The sequence below is a fragment of the Pristis pectinata genome, chromosome 18 (genome assembly GCF_009764475.1).
Source record: "Pristis pectinata isolate sPriPec2 chromosome 18, sPriPec2.1.pri, whole genome shotgun sequence".
Taxonomy (NCBI): Eukaryota; Metazoa; Chordata; class Chondrichthyes; order Rhinopristiformes; family Pristidae; genus Pristis; species Pristis pectinata.
The window spans coordinates 4362235-4388497 of NC_067422.1; the positions used below are offsets into that span (position 1 = coordinate 4362235).

The 26263-nt window shown below is 40.8% G+C and overlaps 1 protein-coding gene across 5 annotated transcripts in view; it reads right to left on the reverse strand.

Moving 5' to 3' along the window:
* cep112 (centrosomal protein 112) overlaps nucleotides 1-26263 on the reverse strand; it is a 408417-nt gene that overhangs the window by 295091 nt on the left and 87063 nt on the right. For all 5 annotated transcript variants that reach the window (XM_052032681.1, XM_052032683.1, XM_052032682.1 and 2 more), the window contains 2 exons: nucleotides 21156-21203; nucleotides 20474-20551 (listed from right to left, as the gene is read on the reverse strand). In XM_052032681.1, the coding sequence (XP_051888641.1) occupies nucleotides 20474-20551; nucleotides 21156-21203 (126 nt within the window). The remainder of the gene's footprint in view (nucleotides 1-20473; nucleotides 20552-21155; nucleotides 21204-26263) is intronic.

The following is a 26263-nucleotide window of genomic DNA, read 5'->3' on the forward strand; positions in this document are numbered from 1 at the left end:
ACAACAGTGGTATCATGTGCAAACTTGTAGATGGAGTTAGAACAGAATCTGGCCACACAGTCGTGAGTGTATAGGGAGTAGAGTAGAGGGCTGAGGACGCAGCCTTGTGGGGCACCAGTGTTGAGAATAATCGTGCTGGGTTTTGTTGGCTGGAATTAACATTCTTATATCTAAGCCAACCTTGAGTCACAAATTCACATTTTTTCAAAGTTCTGCTCTCTCATAATCAGCTGACATTCTGAATGAATACACCAGGAAAGGGCATGTCATGATGGATGAGGCAGCTGTGTTTCAAGGCAGTGACACACTTAACTAATAAAGCACACCCCTACAAAAGACAGTGGACATGCAAGAAACTGAACAGAACCAGGAAGCCACCAAGGCAAAATATGCACAGCTGCATGGCCATCCTAACAGACCATTACATATACTGGTCTATGTTTCAAAATGGAAATTTAGAACCTAGGCAACACACTGGCTCCTTCTGAAATAGAGGCACGAAGGGAAACCCACAGATTAGATATCTTCACAACAAAAGAGATGGATATAGAAGGTCAAAATGGGCATATCAAACTGACAATATTCAGAAAATACAAACTGGCTGAGATTAATATGCTGCAACATATGTTACAACGTGCTGATAAACCTGCAAAGAATAATGTTGATAGTATTTGAGGGAGAGCACAAGAAGTTTTAGTTGAAGTCCATTTACAAATCAACAAGAAAATCCAGGTATGAGAGGCTCACTGTCTCATTGTAGTGCATCTTCAATTAATGTGCATCACACCAGTTTTTAGTGCCAATTTTATATTCTTCCTTCTCATCATTGTGGCCATCCTGTTCTGTATTCAGGATTCTGTTCTATCTCTACAGTGAAAACTCTTTGGAGCATAAAGAAAAGCAACATGTAGCAAATGACAAAGACCCTCAAGACCCTGTGACTGACTGGCTGTCCTGCAATTCAGCCCTTGATGTGATAAAACTTTTAAAAAAAGACCATAATAGCTGGCTCTAAAATTCTACTGATAGCACAGACCACTTTGTATTTCCATTCAACCTGTGTTGTCAAAGCAAAAGAATCATTAGCCGTGCTGCAGCAAGTGGTCTACGTCTCCCTGGAGCCATCCTTTCACAATAGGATGGCAAGGACAGCACAAAATCCATGAGCTACTTGCTAGAAGAGGTGATGTGGATGTGCATGATGTAGACCAGCAGCAGCACGCAGATGAAGTAAAAACCTGTCTGCTCCCAGGAAACCTTTGCATTACATCGTGCCTCAAAGGGCAACATGTATAAAATTCAAGACTCGGGGACTTTGGAAAATTAGAAGCATTGTATGGTCTTCACATCCCACGGTGGCAAATTCAAAGGTTGTCGTAGATGCAAATAGTATTAATTACCTCAAAATGACCATGTGACAAATGTGTACAAAACTGATCCATAAGGATCTAGACATTACGTCAACAGATGATAGATTTTATTTTCCTTCAGGTTATGACAACCCTCTGCTTCCATACAAATCCTGAAAGATAAATAGGAGATGCTGAAAAGTCTCAGCAGGTCAGGTAGCAGGTGTGGAGAGGGAAACATATAACATTTCAGAAATGGGTAAGTTAGAAACCAAACATTCTTTAAGTTGCAAGGAAATGGGAAAGGTGAAGAGAATAAAGGGAATATCTGTGATGGGACTGAGAACAAACAAAACTGTATGACATAGATGTTGTTGGGATTGGCTTTGATAGTGGCTGAGAGATTACGGTGAAGGCTTGATAACTGCAAGTAACCTATCTGGAAAAGGTACAAATAGAAGAGGATGAAAAAGAACAGAGGAGAGAATAAAAAACAATGCTGGAGCTTTGAGGTACAAAACACAGCAGTCACATACTGGAAATGCCAGCAGGTCAGGCAGCATTAGTAGAAGGAGAAAACAAAATGAATTTATCAGAACTGGTCATAAACTAGAATTTTATCTAAAATTTTTGAATTCAATACCCAGTTCCAAGGGCTGCAATGTGCCTTGATGGATAGTGAGTTGCTATTCCTCGAGCTTACAGAGGCATCTTTGGAATAGTGGAGCAACAAACAATCTGCTGGAGGAACTCAGGGGGTTCAGCAGCATTGACACTGCAGGATTTCGACCCGAAACATTGACAACTCCTCCCCTCCCAACAGATGCTGCTCGATCCTCTGAGTTCCTCCAGCGGATTGTTTATTGCTCCAGATTCTAGCACCTATCGTCTCTCGTGTCTTCATTGTTGGAATAATGTTAGAGGCTAGAGATAGAGAGGACAGAGTGGGAGTGAGATAGTGAATTAAAACAACAGGAAGGTCGGGGCACCCTTACGGACCAAATGAAAGCATTCCGCAAAATGATGTTCCAATCTGCATTTGGTTTCTCCATTGTAAAGGAGATCACAATGTGAGCACCAAATGCAGTATAATAGATTGGAAATACAAGTGAATCAGTGCTTCACCTGGAAGGAGCCTTTGGGTCCCTGAATGGTGGAAAGGAAGGAGGTAAAAGAGTAGGTGTTGCATCTTCTATGGTTGCATGGGAATGTGGCAATGAAAGGGGAGAGGGTGTTGGTGAAGCTGGAAGAGTGAACCATTGAGTCCAGAGGCAATAGTTCACTTGAAATTGCTGAGAGGGGAGGAGAAGATATGCCTGGTGCAGGCATCTCATCGAAGGTGGCAAAAATTACAGAATATGATGTGGAATTGAAAGTCTGCTTTTTGGTCACTTCTAGGTATTGGTGGCCAAAACATTGAAATGATGGGCCATGCAGTGGCAGAACCACCTGAATACACACCTTGTACATTTTCTGATATTTAAGTAGTATTTTTCTTCTCTTGCTGGTCTTCCTCAGCCATCTTTCTCTTAGGAGAACATTAGATCCAACACTGTCGTCTTAAATGATAGAGGTGCACAAGATGATAAGAAGCATAGATCGAGTGGACATTAAGAGACTTTTTCCCAGTGCGACAATGGCTAACACGAGGGGACATAATTTTAAGGTGATTGGAGGAAGGTATAAGGGGGATGTCAGGGGTAAGTTTTTTTACACAGAGACTGCCTGAAGAGGTTGTGGGGGCAGATGTATTAGGGACATTTAAGAGACTCTTAGATAGCCACATGAATGATAGAAAAATGGAGGGCAATGTGGGAGGGAATGGTTAGATAGATCTTAGAGCAGGATAAAATGTCAGCACAACATCGTGGGCCGAAGGACCTGTACTGTGTTGTAATGTTCTATGTTAAATATCCAGGAAAGGTAGACTGGAAGCACTTACTTGCAGGTAAGTCTATATTTAACAATGGGAAAGTTCAAAGAGCCATCATGTTCCTCTAAGAGTGAAAGTCAAGAGTAACAAGTAGAGGGTACCCTGGAAGTAGAGGAATATTGAAGGTTGCATAAAGAGAAAAAATTAAGCACGTGGCTGATATAGATAACTAAAGACAGGGGAGGCCCGTGAAAAGTATAACAAATGTGGGGAGAAATTAAAAAGGAAATTAGGAAGGCAAAGAGGGGTCACAAAATATCACTGGCAGGCAGGATTAAGGAAAATTCATAAGGCATTTTCTAAGTATATTAAGTATAAAATAATAACCAGGGAAAGAGTGGGCCCATTAGGGACAACAGGGACAATCTGTGCATGGAGCCAGAAGGTATAGGTGAGGTCCTTCATTGGTACTCCCAGAGAAGATTGACTTTTTAATTGGAGAACTCAGTGAAGGGGAAGGTGAAATTCTAATGTAAGTGTCCATTAATAAAGAAGAGGAACTCAACGTCTTAGCAGGCTTTTTCTTGTGAATACTGCCTATATGATGCTATGTGCCTGTGATGCTGCTGCAAGTAAGTCTTTCATTGCACCTTTGCATACATGTACTTGTGCATATGACAATAAATTCAACTTTGACAAAGGTGGATAAATCCCTAGTTCAGGCAAGATTTATTCCAGGCTGCTGTGGGAGGCCAGCGAAGAGACTGCTGCGATGCTGGCTGAGATGTTAAATCTTCACTGGCCACAAGTGAGGTACCAGGTGACTGGAGGATGGAAAATGTAGTTCCCCTTTTCAAGAAGAGCAGCAGGGAATTGCCTGGCGATTATAGACCTGTGAGCCTAACATCAGTAGTAGGAAAGCTATTGGAAAAAATTCTGAGGGACAGGATTAATGATTACTTGGAAAGGCAAGAACTAATCAGAGATAGCAGTATGGCATTTCAAGGGCAAATCTTGTATGACCAATCTGATTGAATTTTTTGAAGAGGTAACAAAATGTATTGACAGGGACAATGCAGAGGATGTGGTTTACATGGACTTCAATATGGCTATCAACAAGGTCCCACATGGGAAACCAATCCAAAAGGTTAGAGCCTATGGAATCCAAGACAAGTTGGCCAATGGGATTCAAAATTAGCTTGAATGGTAAGGTCCTTGGGAGTATTGAGGAATAGAGGGACTTTGGGGTACAAGTCCAAAAATCCTTGAAGGTGGCAGCACAGACAGATAAAATAGTTAAGAAAGCATATGGAATGCTGGCCTTCATTAGTCGGGGCACAGAATATAAGAGCAAGGAGGTTAGGCTCCCACTTTATAAAACATTGGTCAGACCTCAGCTGGAATACTGCATGCAGTTCTGGTCATCACATGAAAAAAAGGTTGTGATAGTGCTGGAGAGGGTGCAGAGGAGATTCACCAGGATGTTGCCTGAGATAGAACGTTTTAGTTATGAGGAGAATACAGCAACACTATGACCAGTTTGCACTACAATGGACTTTGTTTCTTTGTTCTAATTGTGTTCTTTCTTGTAAAAGTTGTGCATAATTTACGTTTACTTTGTTTTTTCTTGTGAATGTTGTGCATCTGATGCTATGTGCCTGTGATGCTGCTGCAAGTAAGTTTTTCATTGCACCTGTACACACACACACTTGTGCATAAGACAATAAACTTGACCTTGAGACTGGAGAGGCTCGGTCTGTTTTCTCTGGAGTGGAGGAGGTTAAGAAGGAACATGACTGAAGTATATAACATTATGATGGATATAGATAGGATAGAGTGCAGGAATCGTTTCCCCTTATTACAGGTGAATAATACTAGAGAACATAGATTAAGGGTAAGGGACAAGAGATTTAGAGGGGAGCTGAGGGGAACCTTCTACCCAGAGGGTAGAATACACTGCCTGTGAGAGTGGTGGAAGCAGAGTTGCTAACAGCATTTAAGAAGTGTCTGGATGAGCACTTGAGTAACCGAGGCATAGAAGGCTACGGGACAAGTGCTGGAAGATGCAATTAATATGGGTGGGTGCCCACTGGTTGGTGTGGATGTGATGGGCCAAATGGCCTGTTTCCATGCTGTGTTACACTATGCATATTAATTTCAGGTGACATGCATAATTACAAATCAGAAACTTGTCAACATTTGTTGATTGGGTTCAGTTGTGATTCAAATAACTTTTCAGTATAAACTGTTAAAGGGTCCTATGTCAATTGTGGTGAATTGAATGAGATACAACATAAATATACCTGGTAGACAGAGGAAGAGCAAAAAGAAATAGACAGAAAATATTTTGGCCGTGAAGAAAGTTAGTGATGTGTTAGCTTTTTTCTCAGTGTAACGTTAAATTAGGAACTCAGTCGTAATGGACTATGGAAGGCTGAAATCAGTCAGCATCTACTGACATTTGGGGATGGGCAATAAATGCTGGCTTTGCAAGCAAAACCCTTATCCCAAAAAAATTAATTCCCTGGACTTCGTTCCCAAATTAGAACTAAAAAGCCATTCTTAGTCATGTAAACCCTTAGATCAAAGCTGCCAATGCCTCTTTCACTTTATGACACCTGTCTGCACATTTTCACCAGATTGTTTATGTGTTCAATTAGAATTTTATGACAATCACTTCCATTTTATTCTACCAAAAGTAGTAATTAACATTTCTTGTTGTACAGAAAAAATGAGGCAGATAAAAGGCCAATTCCTCTTCTCTGATATGTGACTGAGGCACAGAGCAGCCACATGGAATCAAATCATTCAATCGACTGTGTCTGGACACAAGCTTTTCAAAAGGCTACCTTGAGAAGCCAAATGAAGCATTTCCTTCCTAATCATAGATTATAGATAACAGCACAGAAATGGACCCTTTCAGCCCCCCTCATCCATACTGACCATGATGCCTATCTACGCTGATCCCATTTGCCTGCATTAGGCTAGTATACCTCTTATGTCTTTCCTATCCAAGTGTCCTTTAAATGTTGTAAATTGTACCTGCCTCCACTACCTCCTCTGGAAGCTCGTCCCAGATATTCACCAGGGCACGACATACGCAGTGAATGGCAGGGCCCTGGAGAGTGTTGTTGAGCAGAGACCCCTAGAGGTACAAGTACATAGTTCCCTGAACGTGGTAACACGGGTAGACAGGGTGGTTGAGGCATTGAGTACAAGAGTTGGGACATCTTGTTACAGCTGTACAAAATGTTAGCTAAGCTGCACTTGGACTATTATGTGCAATTTTGGTGGCCACGCCACAGGGAAGATGTGATTAAGCTAGAGAGAGTGCAGAAAAGATTCACAAGGATGTTGGCTGGATTGGAGGGCTTAAGTTACAAGGAGTGAAGGAGTCCAAAAGGTGAATGATAGAGGTGTATAAAATTATGAGAGACATAGATAAAGGTAGATAGCTAGTCTGTCTCCCAGAGTAGGGGTGTTTAAAACTAGAGGGCATAGGTTTAAGGTGAAAGGGAGGAGGTTTAAAGGGGTCACTAAGTGTAGTTAGTATCTAAATGAGCTGCAGGAACAGTAACAACATTTAAGAGGCATCTGGACAGGTACATGAATGAGCAAAGCACAGAGGAACATTAAATGCCTTTTTCACTACCCTCCACCTGTGTCAGTGGGCTACGGACTTGCACCCCAAAGTCTCTCTGTACATAAGGTCCCTGCCATTTATTCTACACAAGTCCTACCAGAATTTGACTTCCCAAAGTGCATTACCTCACATTTGTCTGGATTAAATTCCATCTGCCAGCATTCCACCCAACTTTCCAACTGATCTATGTCCTGCTGTATCCTTCGGCAACCTTCTTCACTATCTACAAAATTTGCTGATGACACAAAGGTTGGTGGTGTTGTGGATAGTGTAGAAGGTTGTTGTAGATTACAACAGGACATTGATAGGATACAGACCTGGGCTGAGAAGTGGCAGATGGAGTTCAACCCGGAAAAGTACGAAGTGATACACTATGGAAGACCGAATTTGAAGGCAGAATACAAGGTTAATGGCAGGACTCTTAGCAGTGTGGAAGAACAGAGGGATCTTGGGGTCCACGTCCATAGATCCCTCAAGGTTGCCATGTAGATTGATAGGGTTGTTAAGGTATATGGTGTGTTGGCCTTCATTAGTCGGGATATTGAGTTCAAGAGCCGCAAGGTAATGTTGCAGCTCCATAGAACTCTGGTTAGACCACGCTTGGAGTATAATGTTCAGTTCTGGTCACGTCATTATAGGAAGGATGTGCAAGCTTTAGAGAGGATGCAGAAGAGATTTACCAGGATGCTGCCTGGATTGGAGAGCATGCCTTATGAGGATAGGTTGAGTGAGCTAGGGCTTTTCTCTTTGGAGAGGAGGATGAGAGGTGACTTGATGGAGGCCTACACAATTATAAGAGGCATAGATCGAGTGGACAGTCAGAGACTTTTTCCAAGGGTGAAAATGGCTAACATGAGGGGGCATAATTTTAAGGTGATTGGAGGAAGGTATAAGAGGGATGTCAGAGTTAAGTTTTGTTTTACACAGAGAGTGGTGGATGCGTGGAACGCACTGCCGGCAGAGGTTGTGGGGGCAGATACATTAGGGACATTTAAGAGACTCTTAGATAGCCAAATGAATGATAGAAAAATGGAGGGCTATTTGGGAGGAAAGGGTTAGATAGATATTAGAGCAAGATAAAATGTCGGCACAACATCGTGGGCCGAAGGGCCTGTACTGTGCTGTAATGTTCTATGTACAACTCCACCAATTTTCATGCCATCGGCAAATTTACTAATCATGGTACCTACATTCTCATTCAAGTCATTTATATATATTACAGAGAACAGAGGTCCCAGCACCTATCCCAGCAGCACACCACTTGTTACAGATTAACCGTGAGAAATAAGTTGACCAATTTCCCATCCTTGCTTTCAGATTCCCCCATGGCAATACCCTTCCAATCACCGAAAACATCTCCAGGCCCACAACAGTTCCAGATCTCTGCAAGTCCACCAGTTCTAACCTCTTATGCAATCTCTAATTCTATCATCAATGACAGATGTGCTTTCAACTGGCTGGGAATTCAATCCTTAAATCTCTCCATCTCTTTTTCCTTCTTAAGAAGCACTTTAAGCCACCTCTTTGACCATAGAAGGTTAGTCTGTGGTTAAGCTTTGCTCAGAGAAAGGTCAGTCAGGGTCATGTGGCACATCATTGCTGCAGTTCATCATTTTCAAAGTGTGCTTAACATTCCTTTAACGAGGATAGAATGCAGCAATGACTGTCTTTTTTTTGAGGGTTTGGCTGAGGCTTTAAGTTTCGTGTTTAAGTTTCGTAGCCTCAACGTAATTAATAGTGACCACTTGTGTTGGCAGGGCATGCTGTCTCCTCTGTTCAGCACACTTGAAGCTTCCACTGTTGTAGCTACACCAGGTTACTACCTCATTCTTATATACATTTGGTGCTGCTCCTGTCATGTGCTTTTATACTATTCAGTGGGTCTCCTTCATTGATGAAAATAGAAGAGTAGGCAATATGCCAGGCCATGAGATTACAGATTTTGGTGAAGTACATTGCTGTTGCAGCAGATAACAAAGAGCTCCAAGATTTCAGCTGCCAGATTTGTTTTGAATCTCATCAAATATAATGACAATGCCACACAACATAAGAGAGTGAAGTATCCAGTTTACAGTATATTCTAGGCTTATATTATGCTCAGTGCTTCTTCCAAGGTGCTGTTCAGCAAGGAACAGGGAAAAGAAAAAAAATCTAACATCCTTACTCAGCTTTGCCTACATGAGTCCATATCCATTGATTCTTAACTCCTTCCTCAGTTCAGGAACAATTTGGGATAGGCAATAAATGCCAGCATTGCCGACAACATCCAGATCCCATGACTAATGATTTTTTTTAAATGTCATCAGCTGTGGAAGGTGGTGATCAGAAGGAGATTTCTTAGCCCTTACTTGACTTGATGCCAAAAAACTTTGTTGGTTCTGTTATCAATGTTGAGGATTCACTGCTGTCTGTATATCACACTGTGTCACCACCTCTAGTGGAGACGGGATACATTAAGGAATCATGATGGAGGAGTTGGAGCTGTTGGCTACAAAGTTCAACTCTGCCAATGGGATCATACCAGGTAGTTTCAAAGGGCAGTTAAGAGCTGACCATCAGTAGTGGGGAAGTTACTTAAGTGGATTCTAAGGGAATCCAGCATTTGGATCTACCAGCATTTGGATAGACAAGCTCTGATTGAGATAGTCGACATGGTTTTGTGTGTGGGAAATCGTGTGTGACAAATCTGTTAGAGTTTTTCAAAGAAGTAACCAAGAGGATAGATGAAAGCAGGGCGCTAGTTGTTGTCTATATGGACTTTAGCAAAGCCTATGACAAGGTCCTGCATGGTAGGCTCGTCTAGAAGGTTAGATCGCAAGGGGTCTAGGGAGAGCAAGCTAACCGGATCCATAATTGGCTCGATGGTAGGAAGCAGAGGGTGATGGTGGAAGCTTGCTTCTCAGACTGGAGGCCTGTGACTAGTGTTGTGCCACAGAAATCAGTGTAGGGACTTCTGTTGTTTGTTATTTATATAAACGATTTTTATGAGAATATTAAGTTTGCAGATGATTCTTAAATAGGTGGTATCGTAGACAGTGAAGAACGTTATCAAAAATTACGGGAGGATCTTGATCAGCGAGGTAAGTGAACCAAGGATAGCAAATTTCATTCAATCCAGGTAAGTGCAAGGTATTGCATTTGGGAACTCAAACCGGGGTAGGACTTAGACAGGGAATGGTAGCGCCCTGGGGAATGTTGTGGAACAGAGTGACCTAGGATTACAGGTACATAGATTGCTGAAAGTGGTGTCACAGGTAGACAGGGTGATGAAAATGACACTTGCCTTCATCGGTCTTGGCACTGAGTACAAGAGGTGGACGTTATGTTGCAGTTCTGCAAAACATTGGTGAGGCCACATTTGGAGTATTGTGTACAGTTGTGGTCACCCTGTTTTAAGGAAGGACATCATTAAGCTGGAAAGAGTGCAGAGAAGATTTACGAGAATGCTGCCAGGACATCAAGGGCCTGAGTTATTGGGAGACGTTGGGCAGGCTAAGACTTTATTCCTTGGTGCATAGGAGACTGAGGGGTCACCTTATAGAGAAGAATAAAATCATGAAGGGCACATAGGATGAATGCACACAGTCAGTTTCCCAGAGAAAGGAAATCAAAAATCAGACTGCATAGGTTTAAAGTGAGATTTAAAACAGACCTGATGAACAGTCATGCAGAGGATGGTGCATATATGAAATGAGCTGCCAGAGAAAGTAGTTGAGGCAGGGATAATAACAGCATTTAAAATGTATTTGGAAAGGTTTAGAGGGATATGGGCCACCACATGAAAATGGGACTAGCTTAGGTGGACACTTTGGTAGGCCTGGACGAATTGGACTGAAGGGCCTTATTCCATGCTGTATTACTCTATGACACATCGTGGAGGAACTCGGTTAAATAGCACAGATAGGTGGGAAAAATAAATTTCCTTCCCTAAGGATTATTGTCACGAACCAGCAACAAAAGAAACACACTGAGCATGATTCAGTGTTAAAAACTATTTTATTAATCACTACTTATGATAATACGTAAAATAAAAGTTAAAAAAAATGTTAGTATGTTAGAATTCAAGAATGTTAAACCTCGAACGTTAACCCCAAAACTAAACTCTTCGTGTGTGTGTGTGACAAAGTCCAAAACTCCCAGTTCCTGAATGGTTCTTAAAGTTCAGTTCCACAAGCCATAAGGTGAAACATGAGCAAGGGCTTCTTCAACAACCACCGTTGTCTGAAGATAAGATGTAGATGTAGAAAAACATAGAGAGAGTACATACGAAATCCAAATGTTCCACGATGGAACCCAAACGACACTTCAGTGTTTACTCGGTAGTGACTTCCTCACCCCGAAAAGCATCCGAACCGTGGTCGTCCACACACAAATACCTGTTTCCTTCTACAGGTCAGCAACAAAGTGAACTCCACCGGATTACTTCCAACTTCCATACATGGATTTCAGTAGCAAACACAGTTATTGTTTCTCATCCATCGATAGAGAAAACAAGCAGGCTGGTGTCTCTCTCCCTTCTCTCTCTCTCTTCTTCTTCTTCTTCTTCTGACTTCTTCAACAACGTCATTACGTCCTTTATCTTCTATTGACGTAAGCACGCCCCACACACACATACACACACACTCTCTATCTTAAAGGGACTTTCACTGAGTCCGTAACACCTCCCACCTAAAAAAAATTTTTCCCAAGAAAAATTCAACCACGCATACAGTTAGTAATGTTAATAATTATCACGCTACACAACTACAGACTATCAGATTAGTACAGATACATGTTTCCCATTTAACATCGGGAAAGACAATCAGCAATCACATTATCTTTGCCTTTAATGTGAGTTATCATGAGATCAAACTCTTGCAAAATTAAACTCCAGTTTAACAGCCTTCTGTTCTTGTTTTTGACTCGGCTCAGAAACACCAATGGGTTATGATCTGTATACACAGTCAATGGTTTCTGAGCGGTGCAAACATATACACTGAAATGTTGCAAGGCTAAAACAAGCGACAGTAATTCTTTCTCTATGGTGGAATAATTCTTTTGATGCTCATTAAATTTCTTTGAAAAGTAATGGTCAATATCATCAAGGTCACCCTTCTGCAACAACACAGCTCCTGCAGCTTCATCACTGGCATCTACTGCTAATGAAAATGGCTTTTCAAAGTCAGGTGTTCTGAGCACAGGATGGTAGCATAAAATGGCTTTCAGCTTCTCAAATGCTTCTTGACAAGAATCTGTCCAAACAAACTTTACTCCCTTCTTCTGAAGATTAGTTAGGGGAAGAGCAATATCAGCAAAACTTTTACAAAATTTTCGATAATATCCAACCATTCCCAAAAATCTTCTAACAGTCCTCGTACCTGTGGGAATAGGGAACTCAGATATTGCTTGAACTTTTGCCTGAACAGGAGCTTGCTTGCCTTGACCTACAACATAACCAAGATACGTCACAGTGGCATGGCCAAATTCACTTTTAGCCAAGTTAACTGTAAGGTTAGCCTTGGAAAGTCTTTCAAACAACCTTTCTAACGCAGAGATGTGATCCTCCCATGTATCATTCCCAGTCACTAAGTCGTCAATGTAGGCATCTGTATGTTTTAACCCATGAATCACTGAATTAATCATTCTTTGAAATGTTGCCGGAGCATTTTTCATTCCAAATGGCAAAACATTGTATTCATACAATCCAGAAGGGGTTACAAAGGCTGAAATCTCCCTTCCTCTATCTGTTAATGGAACACACCAGTACCCTTTTAATAGGTCAATCTTTGTAAGAAATTTTGCCTTTCCCACTCTGTCTATGCAATCATCCACCCTAGGAATAGGGTAAGCATCTGACTTTGTTACAGCATTCACTTTCCTGTAATCTGTGCAAAATCTAACAGTTCCATCAGGTTTAGGTACAATAACACAGGGCGAACTCCAATTTGAAGTAGAATGTCTAATAATATCATTTTCCAACATGTATTTTATTTCCTGATCAACAAGTTTACTTTTTTCCACATTCATTCGATATGGGTGTTGTTTGATTGGTTTTGCATCCCCAACATCAACATCATGGGTAATTATCGATGTTCTGTTTGGAACATCTGGGAACAGATTTTTAAATTTTAAAATTAATTCTCTCATCTGTTGTTTTTGTGAAACTTGTAAATGGTCCAACTTCGTTTCAAGGTTCTCCAGGATATTTTGGTTTTTTAGTTTCGATGGAACAATATTTGGTCTAAATTGGCCTTCCTCAACATCAACATCAGGCATTCTAGAAACAACCTTTACACCATCCACCAAGGCCACAACTGAATCCCTCTCATAATAAGGTTTTAGCATGTTTACATGACAGAGTTGTGTTTTCTTGCGTCTATCTGGTGTTTTGATTATATATGTTAGATCAGTCACTCGAGATTCAATAACATAGGGTCCAGAAAAACGAGCTTGCAAGGGATTATTTTGGCTAGGGAAAAATACCAATACCTTTTGCCCCACTGCGAATGTCCTAGGCCGAGCACGTCTATCAAAATATGTCTTCATTCTTATCTGGCTTGTTTTCAGATTCTCTCTCGCTAGCTGGCAGACTCTCTCCAACCGAGTTTTAAATTTTTGGACATAGTCCAACAGACTCAAGTGCACTTCCTCATTAACCCATTGCTCTCTTAACAACTCCAAAGGTCCTCTCACCCTATGTCCAAACACAAGCTCAAACGGACTAAATCCTATTGACTCCTGGATCGATTCTCTAACGGCAAACAAAAGTAAATGGATACCTTCGTCCCAATCCTTGGTGTTTTCAAAGCAATAAGTCTTCAGCATATTTTTGAGAGTAGAATGAAATCTCTCCAGAGCTCCTTGAGATTCTGGGTGATATGCAGATGATACAATCTGCTTTGCTCCCAGCTCATAGACTATTTGTTGAAAAATTTTTGACATAAAATTACTACCTTGATCAGATTGGATTTCTTTTGGCAAACCAAACAAGGTAAAAAATTTTACAAGAGCCTTTGACACCGTCTTGGCCTTAATATTTCTAAGGGGTATTGCCTCTGGAAATCTAGAAGTGGCACACATGATGGTTAACAAATACTGATTTCCAGTCTTAGACTTTGGTAAGGGGCCAACACAGTCCACAATCACCTTCGAAAAGGGTTCACCAAAAGCAGGAATTGGTTTCAAAGGAGCCACAGGGGGTTTTTGATTTGGTTTACCTACCATCTGACATGTGTGGCAGGTTCGACAAAACATCACCACATCTTTTCTCAAACCAGGCCAATAGAATTGTTTCAAGATCTTCCCTACAGTTTTATTCACACCAAAATGACCACCCAAAGGCATACTATGGGCCAGGTTTAAAATCTCATCCCTATAAACTTTTGGAACAACAACCTGATGAATAACTTCCCATTCCTCAGTAACAGGAACATGAGGAGGTCTCCATTTCCTCATTAACACTCCATTTTTGACATAGTATCCAATTGGCACCTTTTCAATCTCCTCACATGAGAGAGCTTTTTCTTTCAATTCTGTCAACTCAGGGTCCTTTGTCTGTTCCACCATAAAATCCTTCCTCGACAAAGACAAATCTTTAAATTCAGGCTCACTATAAGGATGTTGATCCTCCAGTGAAGACAGAAAAGTCTCAGATAAGGCATCAAAATTTTCTTCCTGTTTAGGACTGTCACAAGGAACTACATCAGACTGCACCGGACTGTCTGTCTTGGCTAATTCTCTAGCTCTAGCTCGAGTCACCGCACATGATGGGTAAACATCTGAATCATCCTCAGACTCATCAATCCTTGGTTTGGTTGTTAACCGTACCACAGGATCACTTTCTCCATTTGCAAGGTCATTTCCCAATAACAAAGAAACTCCTTCCACTGGCAAACTAGGTCTTATCCCTATCTCGACTGGTCCTTCTACGAACTTTGACTTTAAAATCACCCTGTGAAAAGGGACAGACATGGTCTCACCTGTAATGCCTCGTACTAGATTTACTTCACCAGTGTCACTTTCTTCACCAAAATTTAAAACACTGTCCAGCAAGAGAGATTGACTAGCCCCAGTATCTCTAAGAATTTTCACTGGCACCTGGGGTGACTCATCATTCAGTGAAACAAAACCCTCTGATACATACGAACGGAATTCCTTTCTCACCTCCTCCAACTTTTCCGCTTTTCCCTCTTGCAAGGACTGATCTTTAACAGCATCTCCTGAACCTTTTTGATTTTTAATTGCCTGAAAGCAAGCATTGGGCCCAGCTTCCTTCTTTTTCTTCAAAAGGGCACAATTAGATATCACGTGGCCAGGTTTCCTACAGTAATAACAAGTACGCTCAACAGGTTTCTCCAGCCCTGGCTTCTTTTCATCCTTTCCTTTTTGATTACCTCCCAATTTAATCTCCGGTTTACCTGGATTGTCTTTGTAACTCTTTTGAAAGGTTTTAGGTTGTCCCCATTTGGATTTATGGGTTAAAGCATAATCATCTGCCAACCTAGCAGTTTCTTGTAAAGTTTCCACTGCCTTTTCATTTAAATATGTTGTTAATTCAGCTGGAACACATCTTTTAAAGTCTTCCACCAGTATCAATTCTGTCAATTTATCGTAATCCCCATCTACATCTTTAGCCAGGCACCATCGTTCAAAACATATTCTCTTTCCATTGGCAAATTCCATATAAGTCTGATCTGCAGATTTCCTCAAGTCTCTGAATTTTTGTCTATAAGCCTCAGGGACCAATTCATAGGCCTTCAATATAGCTTGTTTTACCTTGGTATAATCAGCTGCATCCTCAACAGACAAAGCAGAATAAGCTTTTTGAGCTTTACCTTTAATCACACTCTGTACCATAAGAGCCCATCCTTTCCTTGGCCAGTTTGAACTCACAGCAACCTTTTCAAAATGTTGGAAATACTGATCAACCTGATCTTCTTCAAATGGAGGGACTAATCGAACCTCCCTGCTGGCTGAAAAACCATCATCAGAATCAGATTCCGAACTCCTACGCTTCATTTGTAACTCATGCTGCCTCTGTTTCTCCTTCTCCTCACTATCCAGCTCCATCCTCTTCAATTCCATCTGCTTCATTGCTAGATCAGCCTCTATCTTCATCTGAGTTAGCTTTTGTTCAGTCTCTAATTTCTTTTGTTCGGCCTCTAATCTCTTTTCCTCTCGTTCGGCCTCTAATTTATTTTGTTCTCGTTTGGCCTCTAATCTCTTTTGCTCTCGTTCAGCCTCTATCTTTAACTGGGTTTGCTCTCGTTCAGCCTCTATCTTTAACTGGGTTTGTTCTCGTTCAGCTTCTATCTTTGCCAGCTGCACCTGTGCCTCAGAAATTGCTATTTCACTGCCAGGAAACTGTTTTAACACTTCCTTCTCAAACACCTTCTTTTCCACATAATGGCCAGCTATCAATCTCTGAATATCTGCCTTTCTCATAGACTGCTTTACTTCTGTAAGGTTTAGCCTTGTAGCAATCTTTATCAAATCATCCTTTTTCGCCACCTCCAATCCCTTTTGGGTTGGTGACTCCAAAAATGCCTTAATATCCATTGCTGCTGGTTTCCACACACACAAGCCAATTAAAAAGAATTTATCAGACCTCCCTCAAAAATCTTTGGATTGAATCTCGAACAAATCTCGTCAATCTGGGGTACAATCCCAGACGACACTCGTTAACCTTGGGAACTATCCCGGACGAGCCCCCAATTTTGTCACGAACCAGCAACAAAAGAAACACACTGAGCATGATTCAGTGTTAAAAACTATTTTATTAATCACTACTTATGATAATACGTAAAATAAAAGTTAAAAAAAATGTTAGTATGTTAGAATTCAAGAATGTTAAACCTCGAACGTTAACCCCAAAACTAAACTCTTCGTGTGTGTGTGTGACAAAGTCCAAAACTCCCAGTTCCTGAATGGTTCTTAAAGTTCAGTTCCACAAGCCATAAGGTGAAACATGAGCAAGGGCTTCTTCAACAACCACCGTTGTCTGAAGATAAGATGTAGATGTAGAAAAACATAGAGAGAGTACATACGAAATCCAAATGTTCCACGATGGAACCCAAACGACACTTCAGTGTTTACTCGGTAGTGACTTCCTCACCCCGAAAAGCATCCGAACCGTGGTCGTCCACACACAAATACCTGTTTCCTTCTACAGGTCAGCAACAAAGTGAACTCCACCGGATTACTTCCAACTTCCATACATGGATTTCAGTAGCAAACACAGTTATTGTTTCTCATCCATCGATAGAGAAAACAAGCAGGCTGGTGTCTCTCTCCCTTCTCTCTCTCTCTTCTTCTTCTTCTTCTTCTGACTTCTTCAACAACGTCATTACGTCCTTTATCTTCTATTGACGTAAGCACGCCCCACACACACATACACACACACTCTCTATCTTAAAGGGACTTTCACTGAGTCCGTAACATTATCAATAAAGCAGATGGGTTTTTATGACAATCTGGTCATTGTTTTGATACTGAAAGTTTGGTATTGTATTTAATTTATTGAGTTGAAACTGCCTAACCACACCTGTTGAATTTGAATACATGAATCTAGATAATTCAGTTAGGCCAGTAGAAGAGCATTATGCAACCATTTCCTAATATACAATAAAATTCCATGCTGGAACTTTTGTTCATACTTATTTCAAATTATGGTAAGAGGAATAATCATCTTTGCCTGATTTATTTCTGGAAAGTAATATGTGGCAAAAAGTTAAATGGATAGTATGATAACAACTGGGAAACTGCAACAGCCAAACACCAGAGGAGACCAAGAATAGTTTCAACATCGAGTTGACATTTGACCAGGACAGAAAAGAGTCCTACAAAAGTGAAGTTAGAAAATAAGTCACAGTTTTGTGGAGTAATTCTTGATACAAAAGATAATGCCACGATTGCTAGAAGCATTTACTGAGTCCAGAACGTCACAACAGGAGTTCGTTGGGGATTTCTTTAGTTGCTTTGCTAATAACTTTCTCTTCTTCATAGGCCACAAGGTGAGCTGTTAATAACTGTTCACAATCTTTCAGAAAACTTCCAATAGCAATGCAGTCCATAAGAAACAAGATGACTTTGAAGCTTGAGCTAATGTGACAGGGAACACCTATATAAACTAAATGGCAAGTTTTAACCATTTCAGACAAGCAAAATTAGAGCCATAAACATTCAACCTTAAATATTGTAATTATCACCACCAAATTTCCCAATGTCATTGTCATAAAGATGACCACTAACAAGAAACTGAAACAGCAGATCTACATCATGGCTACAAAAGCAGATTAGAAGTTAGGTACTACTGTAATGAGTGCCTTACCTCTGACCTCCACAAAAACAAAAAAGTAATGATAAGCACACATTCTCCCTCTCTCTCCAATAAACATATGAGTCAAGTCAGAAGTGTGATACAACACTCATTACTTCACCTTGGTGGATGCAGTCACGACAATTTGAGAAGTTTGGCATCATGCAAATCAGAGTAACTAGTTTGATCAGTGGACAAGACACTCAATGCAATATTCACCCCCTCAATCCCCATAAGGTTATAACTGTAATAAATACATTCCATTGCTTGTAAGACAGCAACTCACCTCTCTGAGACCTCTGCCACCAAGAAAAACAAGAGCAGTAACACTGTGGAAACATTTCTAAGTTCCAGTAAGTTAGCTACCAGCAAAGGTAAGGATTGATGGAGTGAGCCCATTTCATCATTCTCTACAGCATGCCATATAAAAACCAAAGTATCACAAGTAATGAAGGTTCAAGATGTAATCAGAAAATATGAAAACACACAGCAAGCCAAACACATTGTGCAGAAACAATTATTTTCATCCAGCCATCTGAAACAATCATTTTGTTTTCCTTTCTAGATTCTACCTGCTGAGAATATCCACCAGTTTTTATATTAATCCACTGCCAACATTTTCTGATATTTTAGTAAACCAACTACAAGTAAGTAATTTTAAAAAAAAGATGGTGACAGCTTGCAAACAGATTGAACTGAGAAGAATAAAATCACGTTTATATATTGGAAACAAACTTCTGAGCTTTGTTTTTGAAACTTATGATATCGCTTCACCTCTCAATACACGATCAGTGCATAATGCTGTATTTATTGAAAAGCCATTGGATCACAGGTGTCCCAGGATAATCAGAAGCAGAACCTTTGGCTTCCCTACATCACAGCAATTATATTTCCAAAATAATTCACGCTAAATTCTTTGGAACTTCTCTGAATCAACTACAGAATGTATTAACTATAAACACACATCCTTCTTAATTGAGATTACTGAATAATTTCTGTATTAAAAATTATGCTCCCATTCGTCACAAGGTATCTAAACCTTCAGGAGCAGTACATAAGCAAGACTGGATTTATCCAAAAGTATTTAAAAACAGCACCTACACTGGTGGGTGGCTTTACATGTATAGAGAGTACAAACAGTCCGCACTGTGACATTCTCCACAGGAAGCAGGTCAGGGTATGGAAGACAGAAGCAATCCTGGGATCCACAGGCGCTTGATCAAAGAGAGTGGAGTATCATGGTGACAGGAGGTGGGACAACAGCAGCAAGGAAGTGGAGCCTTTTTCAATTTCTGCATGCCCTCTGACACATGATTATGCTCACTGCAACCTGCTTTCAGTTTTAAAATAAGAAAAAGGCAGTGGCATAAATCACAGCAAACCGAAATCTGAACCAATACATCCCCAATGCACCTCCAACACATTTGTAGCAGCACATTGTTGAATAATTTCATTATTAAACAAAATCAATAATAATCATTGGAACATGACGGGAATAAAGGACACATTAATCACTTCACTTCTTAAAATTCAGAATTAACTTGTAAACACCGCACTTCACATTTCACAGAAACACCTTGCTACAATCAAGTGAGATTGACCAATTCTTCTTACACATTTTATCAACTGATACATGACAGTCCCACAATATTCAACCAATCCATGAACTTTCCTGTCCTCAGCGGTCTGTTTTTATTCTATTTTCTCATGAAGCATTGATGTTGGTGGGTTTCAATTCCACAAATGTCTCTTGAAACACCAGACTAAAGAATAATGCTTCAAACAGAAGTATAAAATTCAGGATCCAGCGGATAAGCCAACTGAACATTATAACCAAGTTTGCTCTTAAACAATGTTAACCATTTGCTGGATGGCAAGCAGCTTTGTGAGACCAAGCTGATTCTCAAGGCCAGAAGCATCAAGGCCAATTATGACTTCTCATCTATTGACCTAATTAGCTTTCAATATGTAGGAGGATTCTTCTGTCATGGACCAAATGCTAAACTCTGTATTTGGTAGGCCAAAAGAGCAGCGCAATGATTTTCTTTTGGTAGATCTAAAATTAAGAGTTCTGCCAAGTTGGAAACTCAAACCAAAACACATTAACACTTATGAAGCCAATTTTCCCACTGTTTGAGTCTGAAATAAACTTCTCCAAATCTACTCAACTGCAAATGGCACTTTGAGACTAGCAGAGATCCCTAAATAATGCAACAATATTTTAAGATGGAGAAATTTATTTTACTGAACATCAAATGAATAGGTCCCACTGTTTGAGTTATAGTAGACATTAAGCACACATATATTCTCACCTCTTTCTCATGCATTCGAACTAGAGTTTGATCACTGCAGAATGTGCTAACATTCCCCTGGTTTGCTTTAGGTAAAATCTGTAGAAAAATAAGAAAATAAAACATTGAGTACAGTGAAAAGATTGTGGTATTGGAGGATAAGGGAGTCTTAATTTCATAATCCTGATATCCAATACATAAAACTCTGATAATCTGACACTCTCAGGACTTTGGATGCCAGACTAGCAGATTCTCTGGCCTATTGGATGTTATTTCTATTAATACTCCAATACACTTTTAATTCATTTTTTAAAGATGTAGCACACTATTGCAATAAATTTTCCAGCAAACCAGGTGAGCTTAAAGGGAGCGCAGGAACTGGGTCACTATTGACTGGAAAGGGAACGTATGAACCAAAGGAGTGGAAGGGGTGCATGGGAACCAGGGCCCCAGAGAATGGAAAGGGAGTGTGAGAACTGGGACTCCTGAGAGTGGAATGGGAACTGGGGCCCCAGTGAGTGGAAAGGAAGCGTGGGAACTGGGGACCTGGTTAATTGAACAGGAGCACGGTAAGCGTCACCTGGTGAGCCTGATGTCGAACGATCTGTAATATCCAAATAATCGGACAGTGGATTATCAGAGTTTTACTGTATTTGTCTCCTCAATCTCCCTATCCATGACCATTTGAGAATCAAACACCTACCGGAGACAGAGGTATTGGCTTCTCTCGTAAATATCTGGGATTTTCAATCTGGTAAAAACAAAAAGAATGTCAAAGTTGTTACTGACTGTGAAGCTCTTATTTTCCCTTTTAACTCTCACACACAAACACACTTTCAACTAACTTCAAAGGAAAGGATGCCTACAAAGCAATTTGCTTGTTACTAGTCATAATTGATTTTGGAGTTGCCCCAACATATTGAGCTGATTACTCAAATCCTACCCAAAACAAAAAAAAAAGAATAAAATCTAAATTGCACCATGAAATGATTGAAAAAACACAAAATAATATCTTCACATTCTAACCAAAAAGAAATTAAATTTATTTTGTTGGTCCAACAAGACCAACGCAATAAACCTTTCAGCTCAGCTAATAAAAGTTCCTCAATATTTTGGCTTCACAGCCAAAGCTGTTCCAGGTAGTGTCTTTGCTCACTGGCCCTAAGTCCTTGATATAATATAAATATGGTATTGAAGGAAAATAAAATTAACCATTGTTCTTAAGTCTGTTTGTTCTCCAAAGTCTTTCTGGAATGTCCTTGAACCATCATTTGGAGACAACAGTGCCCTCCATGATTGTCTGGGTTCACACATTCACAATATCTACTCAGATGTAGCACTAGAAGGTAATCAAAACCTGTGAAACATATGCATTATACACAGGAGTAGGCCATTCAGTTCCTCAGGCCTGCTCTGCTGTTTCTGATTGTAGCTTCAACACCACATATCAACATACACACGGTAATCTTTCACCCCCTTGATAATTAAAGATATATCTATCTCAGCCTTAAAAATATTCAAACACTGATTCCACTTCCCTTTGAGGAATAATGTTCTAAAGACTCATGATCCTTTAAAAGGAAAAGCTTCACCTCATCTCTGTATTAAATGGGATGCCCCTTATTTTTTAAGCAGTAGCTCCATTTCTAGATTCTCCCAGAAATAGAAACATCCTTTCTGCATCCATCCTTTCAAAACCCTTCAGAATCTTGTATGTTTCAATCAAGTCCCCTCTCACTCTTCTAAACTCCAGCGAATCCAAGTCCACTCTGCTGTCCAACCCTTCCTCAAAAGAGAACCTGTACATTCAAGGTATTACTCTACTTTCAAAGCAATATTATGTTTTCAGTCAATAAGTAATAGCTACAAATATCTGAGCCAAAGAATGAATGTATGTTATTTACTGGAGAGGTGACCACGGAATTGACTACACCAAAACTCAACATGTGAAAATCAGTCTCTGATCTATGAAACAATTGCACATTTTCTCAATTTGGTGCAGGTGTTATTCATTTTGTGTCAGTGAAATCACAAATATCTATTCAACTCTTTTTCAGAAGATGATCTTTTGAAAGTTTTGTGATTAAAAACTGTTAGCTCAGTTCTGTGAAAATAACTTTCAAAAGCTCCTTCCAAATTGTCACAATTCTGAAGTATTAAGATCATTCTGGGCAAAGAGCGGAACATAGAACAGTACAGAACAGTACAGGCCCTTTGGCCCACGATGTTGTGCCAATCTATATTATAAACCTTATCCCCATTTAATCTATCCCCCTCTCTAATTCACCTCCCATAACCATCTATTTTCCTTTTGTCCATGTGCCTATCTAATAGTCTCTTAAATAACCCTGTCAATATCGGCCCCTACCACTACCCCTGGCAGTGCATTCCAGGCACCCACCACTCTCTGCGTAAAGACATGAAGTATTTTGAATGCAAAGTACTTCAGCATAAATATGACTAACAAACTATATATTCTAGTATACCATCTCCAAACAACATTAAGATGATACAACAGGTCTCACTTCAACTGAACGTTGCTTTATCATCTATGGATAGTTCTCAACACTATGGCCTTTAACAGCACCTTGTTTTTCTATTTCTTGCATCTTTTTATTTGAACAATGAGTGACAATACCACTGTTGAAACAGGGTGGGGAAGTTTCCAAGTTTGACCCTTTGGGGATACTGAATCATCTAGTTATTAAATTACAGCACTTGACTAATTATGTAATTTCATGCATGTGCATATTAAGCAAGCCTCATCACATCTTCAGGTTAGAAAGTATTCAATAATTTACAAGAAAAGTACTTCATCCCAAAAAACATGTCTATGCCTGAAAATTATTGGAGACTGGTGAAAACATCTGGTGAAAGTACACAATTTCATTTTACACCACAATGAAATCTTGGTATCAATGTTATCCAAATTAAAACTTGATGGAACTACCATGAAGGTGCTCACAGCTTAACTGTGGACCATATATGAATGAGCCTGCATAATTCACAAATGAGTCAGGACTGGAATAAACACAGATAAGTCAATAGTAGAGAAACAAAGGACTGCAGATGCTGGAATCTAGATGAAAAGCACTGTGATGCTGGAGGAACTCAGCAGGCCAGGCAGCATCTGTGGAGAAAAGCAGGCAGTCAACTTTTTGGGTCAGGATCCTTCTTCAGGACTGAAGATAGGAAAAGGGGAAGACCAATATATAGGAGGGAAAAGCAGAGCAGTGATAGGTGGACAAAAGAGGTGAGGTGGGATGGGCACAAGGAAGTGATAGGTAGATGCAGGTAAGAGATAGTGATAGGCAGGTGTGGGGGAGGAGTAGAGAGCAGATCCACCAGGGGATGGGTCAAAGGTAGGGAGGGAAAAAGGTGGGGGGGGGGTAGAAAAAAGAGATGGGCTAGGAAAGGGAAGAAAAGATGAGGCATGGTTGGGGGGGTTGTGGGATTACTTAAAGTGGGAGAATTCAATGTTCATGCCATTGGGCTGCAAGGTTTCAAGATGGGAAATGAGGTGCTGTTCCTCCAGTTTGTGCTTGGATTTCTCCTGGCAGTGGAGGAGGCCGAGGACTGACATATCTGTGATGGAGTGGGAGGGGGAGTTGAAGTGACTGGCAATAGGGAGATGCAGATCGCGGTTACGGACAGAGCGCAGGTGTTCTGTGAAACAGTCACCCAGTCTGCATTTGGTCTTGTCAATGTAGAGGAGGCCACACTTGGAGCACCGAATGTAGTGAATGGCATTAAGGGAGGTGCAGGTAAATCTCCGTCTCACATGAAAGGACTGTTTGGGTCCCTGGTTGGAGGTGATGTAGGGGCAGGTGTTGCATCTATGGTGGAGGCAGTGTAAAGTCCCCAGGGTGGGAGTGGGATGGGTGGGGGGCTGGAGTGAACTAGAGAGTTCCGGAGAGAGCAGTCCCTGTGCAAGGCAGAAAGGGAAAGATACGCTTGCTGGTGGGGTCCCATTGGAGATGGTGGAAAATGATGCGATGGATATGTCGGCTGGTAGGATGAAATGTGAGGACAAGCAGGACCCTATCCCTGTTGGGTCTGGCAGGGGTGGGAGTGAGAGCAGAGGTACAGGAAATGACAGAGATGCAAGTGTGAGCTCTCTCGACCACTGTAGGGGGAAAGCCACGGTTAGTAAAGAAGTTGGACATCTTAGATGTCCTGGAGTGGAAAGCCTCACCATGGGAGAAACTGAGAAAAAGGGATAGCATCCTTGCAAGAGACGGGGTGGGAGGAGCTGTAATCAAGGTAGCTGTGAGTATCAGTGGGTTTGTAGAAGATGTTGGTGGATACGGAATCTCCTGAGATGGAGATGGAAGGATCAAGGAAGGAGAGAGAGGTGTCAGAGATAGTCCATAGTCCAAGTGAATTGGCGAGCAGGGTGAAAATATGTAGTGACATTTATGAAGCTGTCGAGTTCTGCACGGGTGCAAGAGGTGGCACCAAAGCAGTCACTGATATAGCGGAGAAAGAGTTGTGGAATGGGGCCGGAGTAGGCTTGGAAAAGAGACTGTTCAATGTAGTTAGCAAGGTGGCAGACATAGCTGAGGCCCCATGCGAGTGCCCATGGTCTGTAGAAAGTGAGAGGAATCTAAAGTGAAGTTGTTTAGGGTGAAGACAAGTTCAGCCAGGCAGAAGAGAGTATTGGTGGAAGGGGACTGGTTCTGTCACTGGTCAAGAAAGAAGCGGAGGGCGGTGAGGCCGTCATGATGGGGAATGGAGGTATATAGGGACCGGACATCCATGGTGAAGATGAGGTTGTGCATGCCAGGGGACTTAAAGCTATGGAAGGGTTGTAGAGCATGTGATGTGTCACGGACTTAGGTGGGAAGGGATTGGACCAGGAGGGACAGGATAGTGACCAGGTACGAGGATACAAGCTCTGTGGGGTAAGAGCATGTGAAGACAATAGTAGTTCATCATTCTTCAATGTTAAAACAAGCTCTTGGCAACTCTTAAGTGTGTTTTAATAATCTATGAAATTACATGAGGGGGACAGAATTTACATTCTTAACCAACTCCCAATCAAAAAATGAGAAGCTAGGAATTTCACACTTATTGAGAATTCTAAAAACATTGAGGTTCATGATGAAATGCACGTGAGAATGTTACTGAACAAGTAGATCTTAAGTATCCTAAAATGGATTGAAAGTTGCAATAGGAGTTTGTATGATGTGCAAATGGAAAGTGTTGTACATTACAACACAAAGGTCTACTAAAAAGTCTGACAAGCTCAAAGACAGTGGAGTGTTCTTTAACCACCTCCTGGAACAGCAATTAATAAATAAATACTTCCCCGATGCTCTAATAATAAATAAATAGATTTCTTCCCCCCACCTAGCTGAGCTAAAAACAAAATAACTTTGATATATTGGCTATCTGTGATTAATTGGGAATCAAGTTGTGGCCAATTGCATATCTTATTATTAAATGAAATAATGGCAAATGACATTGTCACTGGTCATGTGACTCCAATAATTACAATTGCTAATCTTAACCTTTCGTTCAGTTTTCACTAAACTTAAAGGATTTTAAACAGGGCAAGCTTTATGCTGTCCTTCCTTGGTTATTTGCTCCTCATTAATTATCTGCTGAAGTACCATGTAACACAGCTAAAAATGGCAAGACTTCTGTGGCAAAGAAACAGAACAAATATTGCAAGGAAGGGACAGCCATCATCACGATCAGCTTGACCAAAATAACCACATTATGAATACAGAAGAAACCAAGCTCAACCAAAATACCAACAGTGCATGTTGTGGCAAAGCATTCTCAATGGACAGCACAGATGTGTTG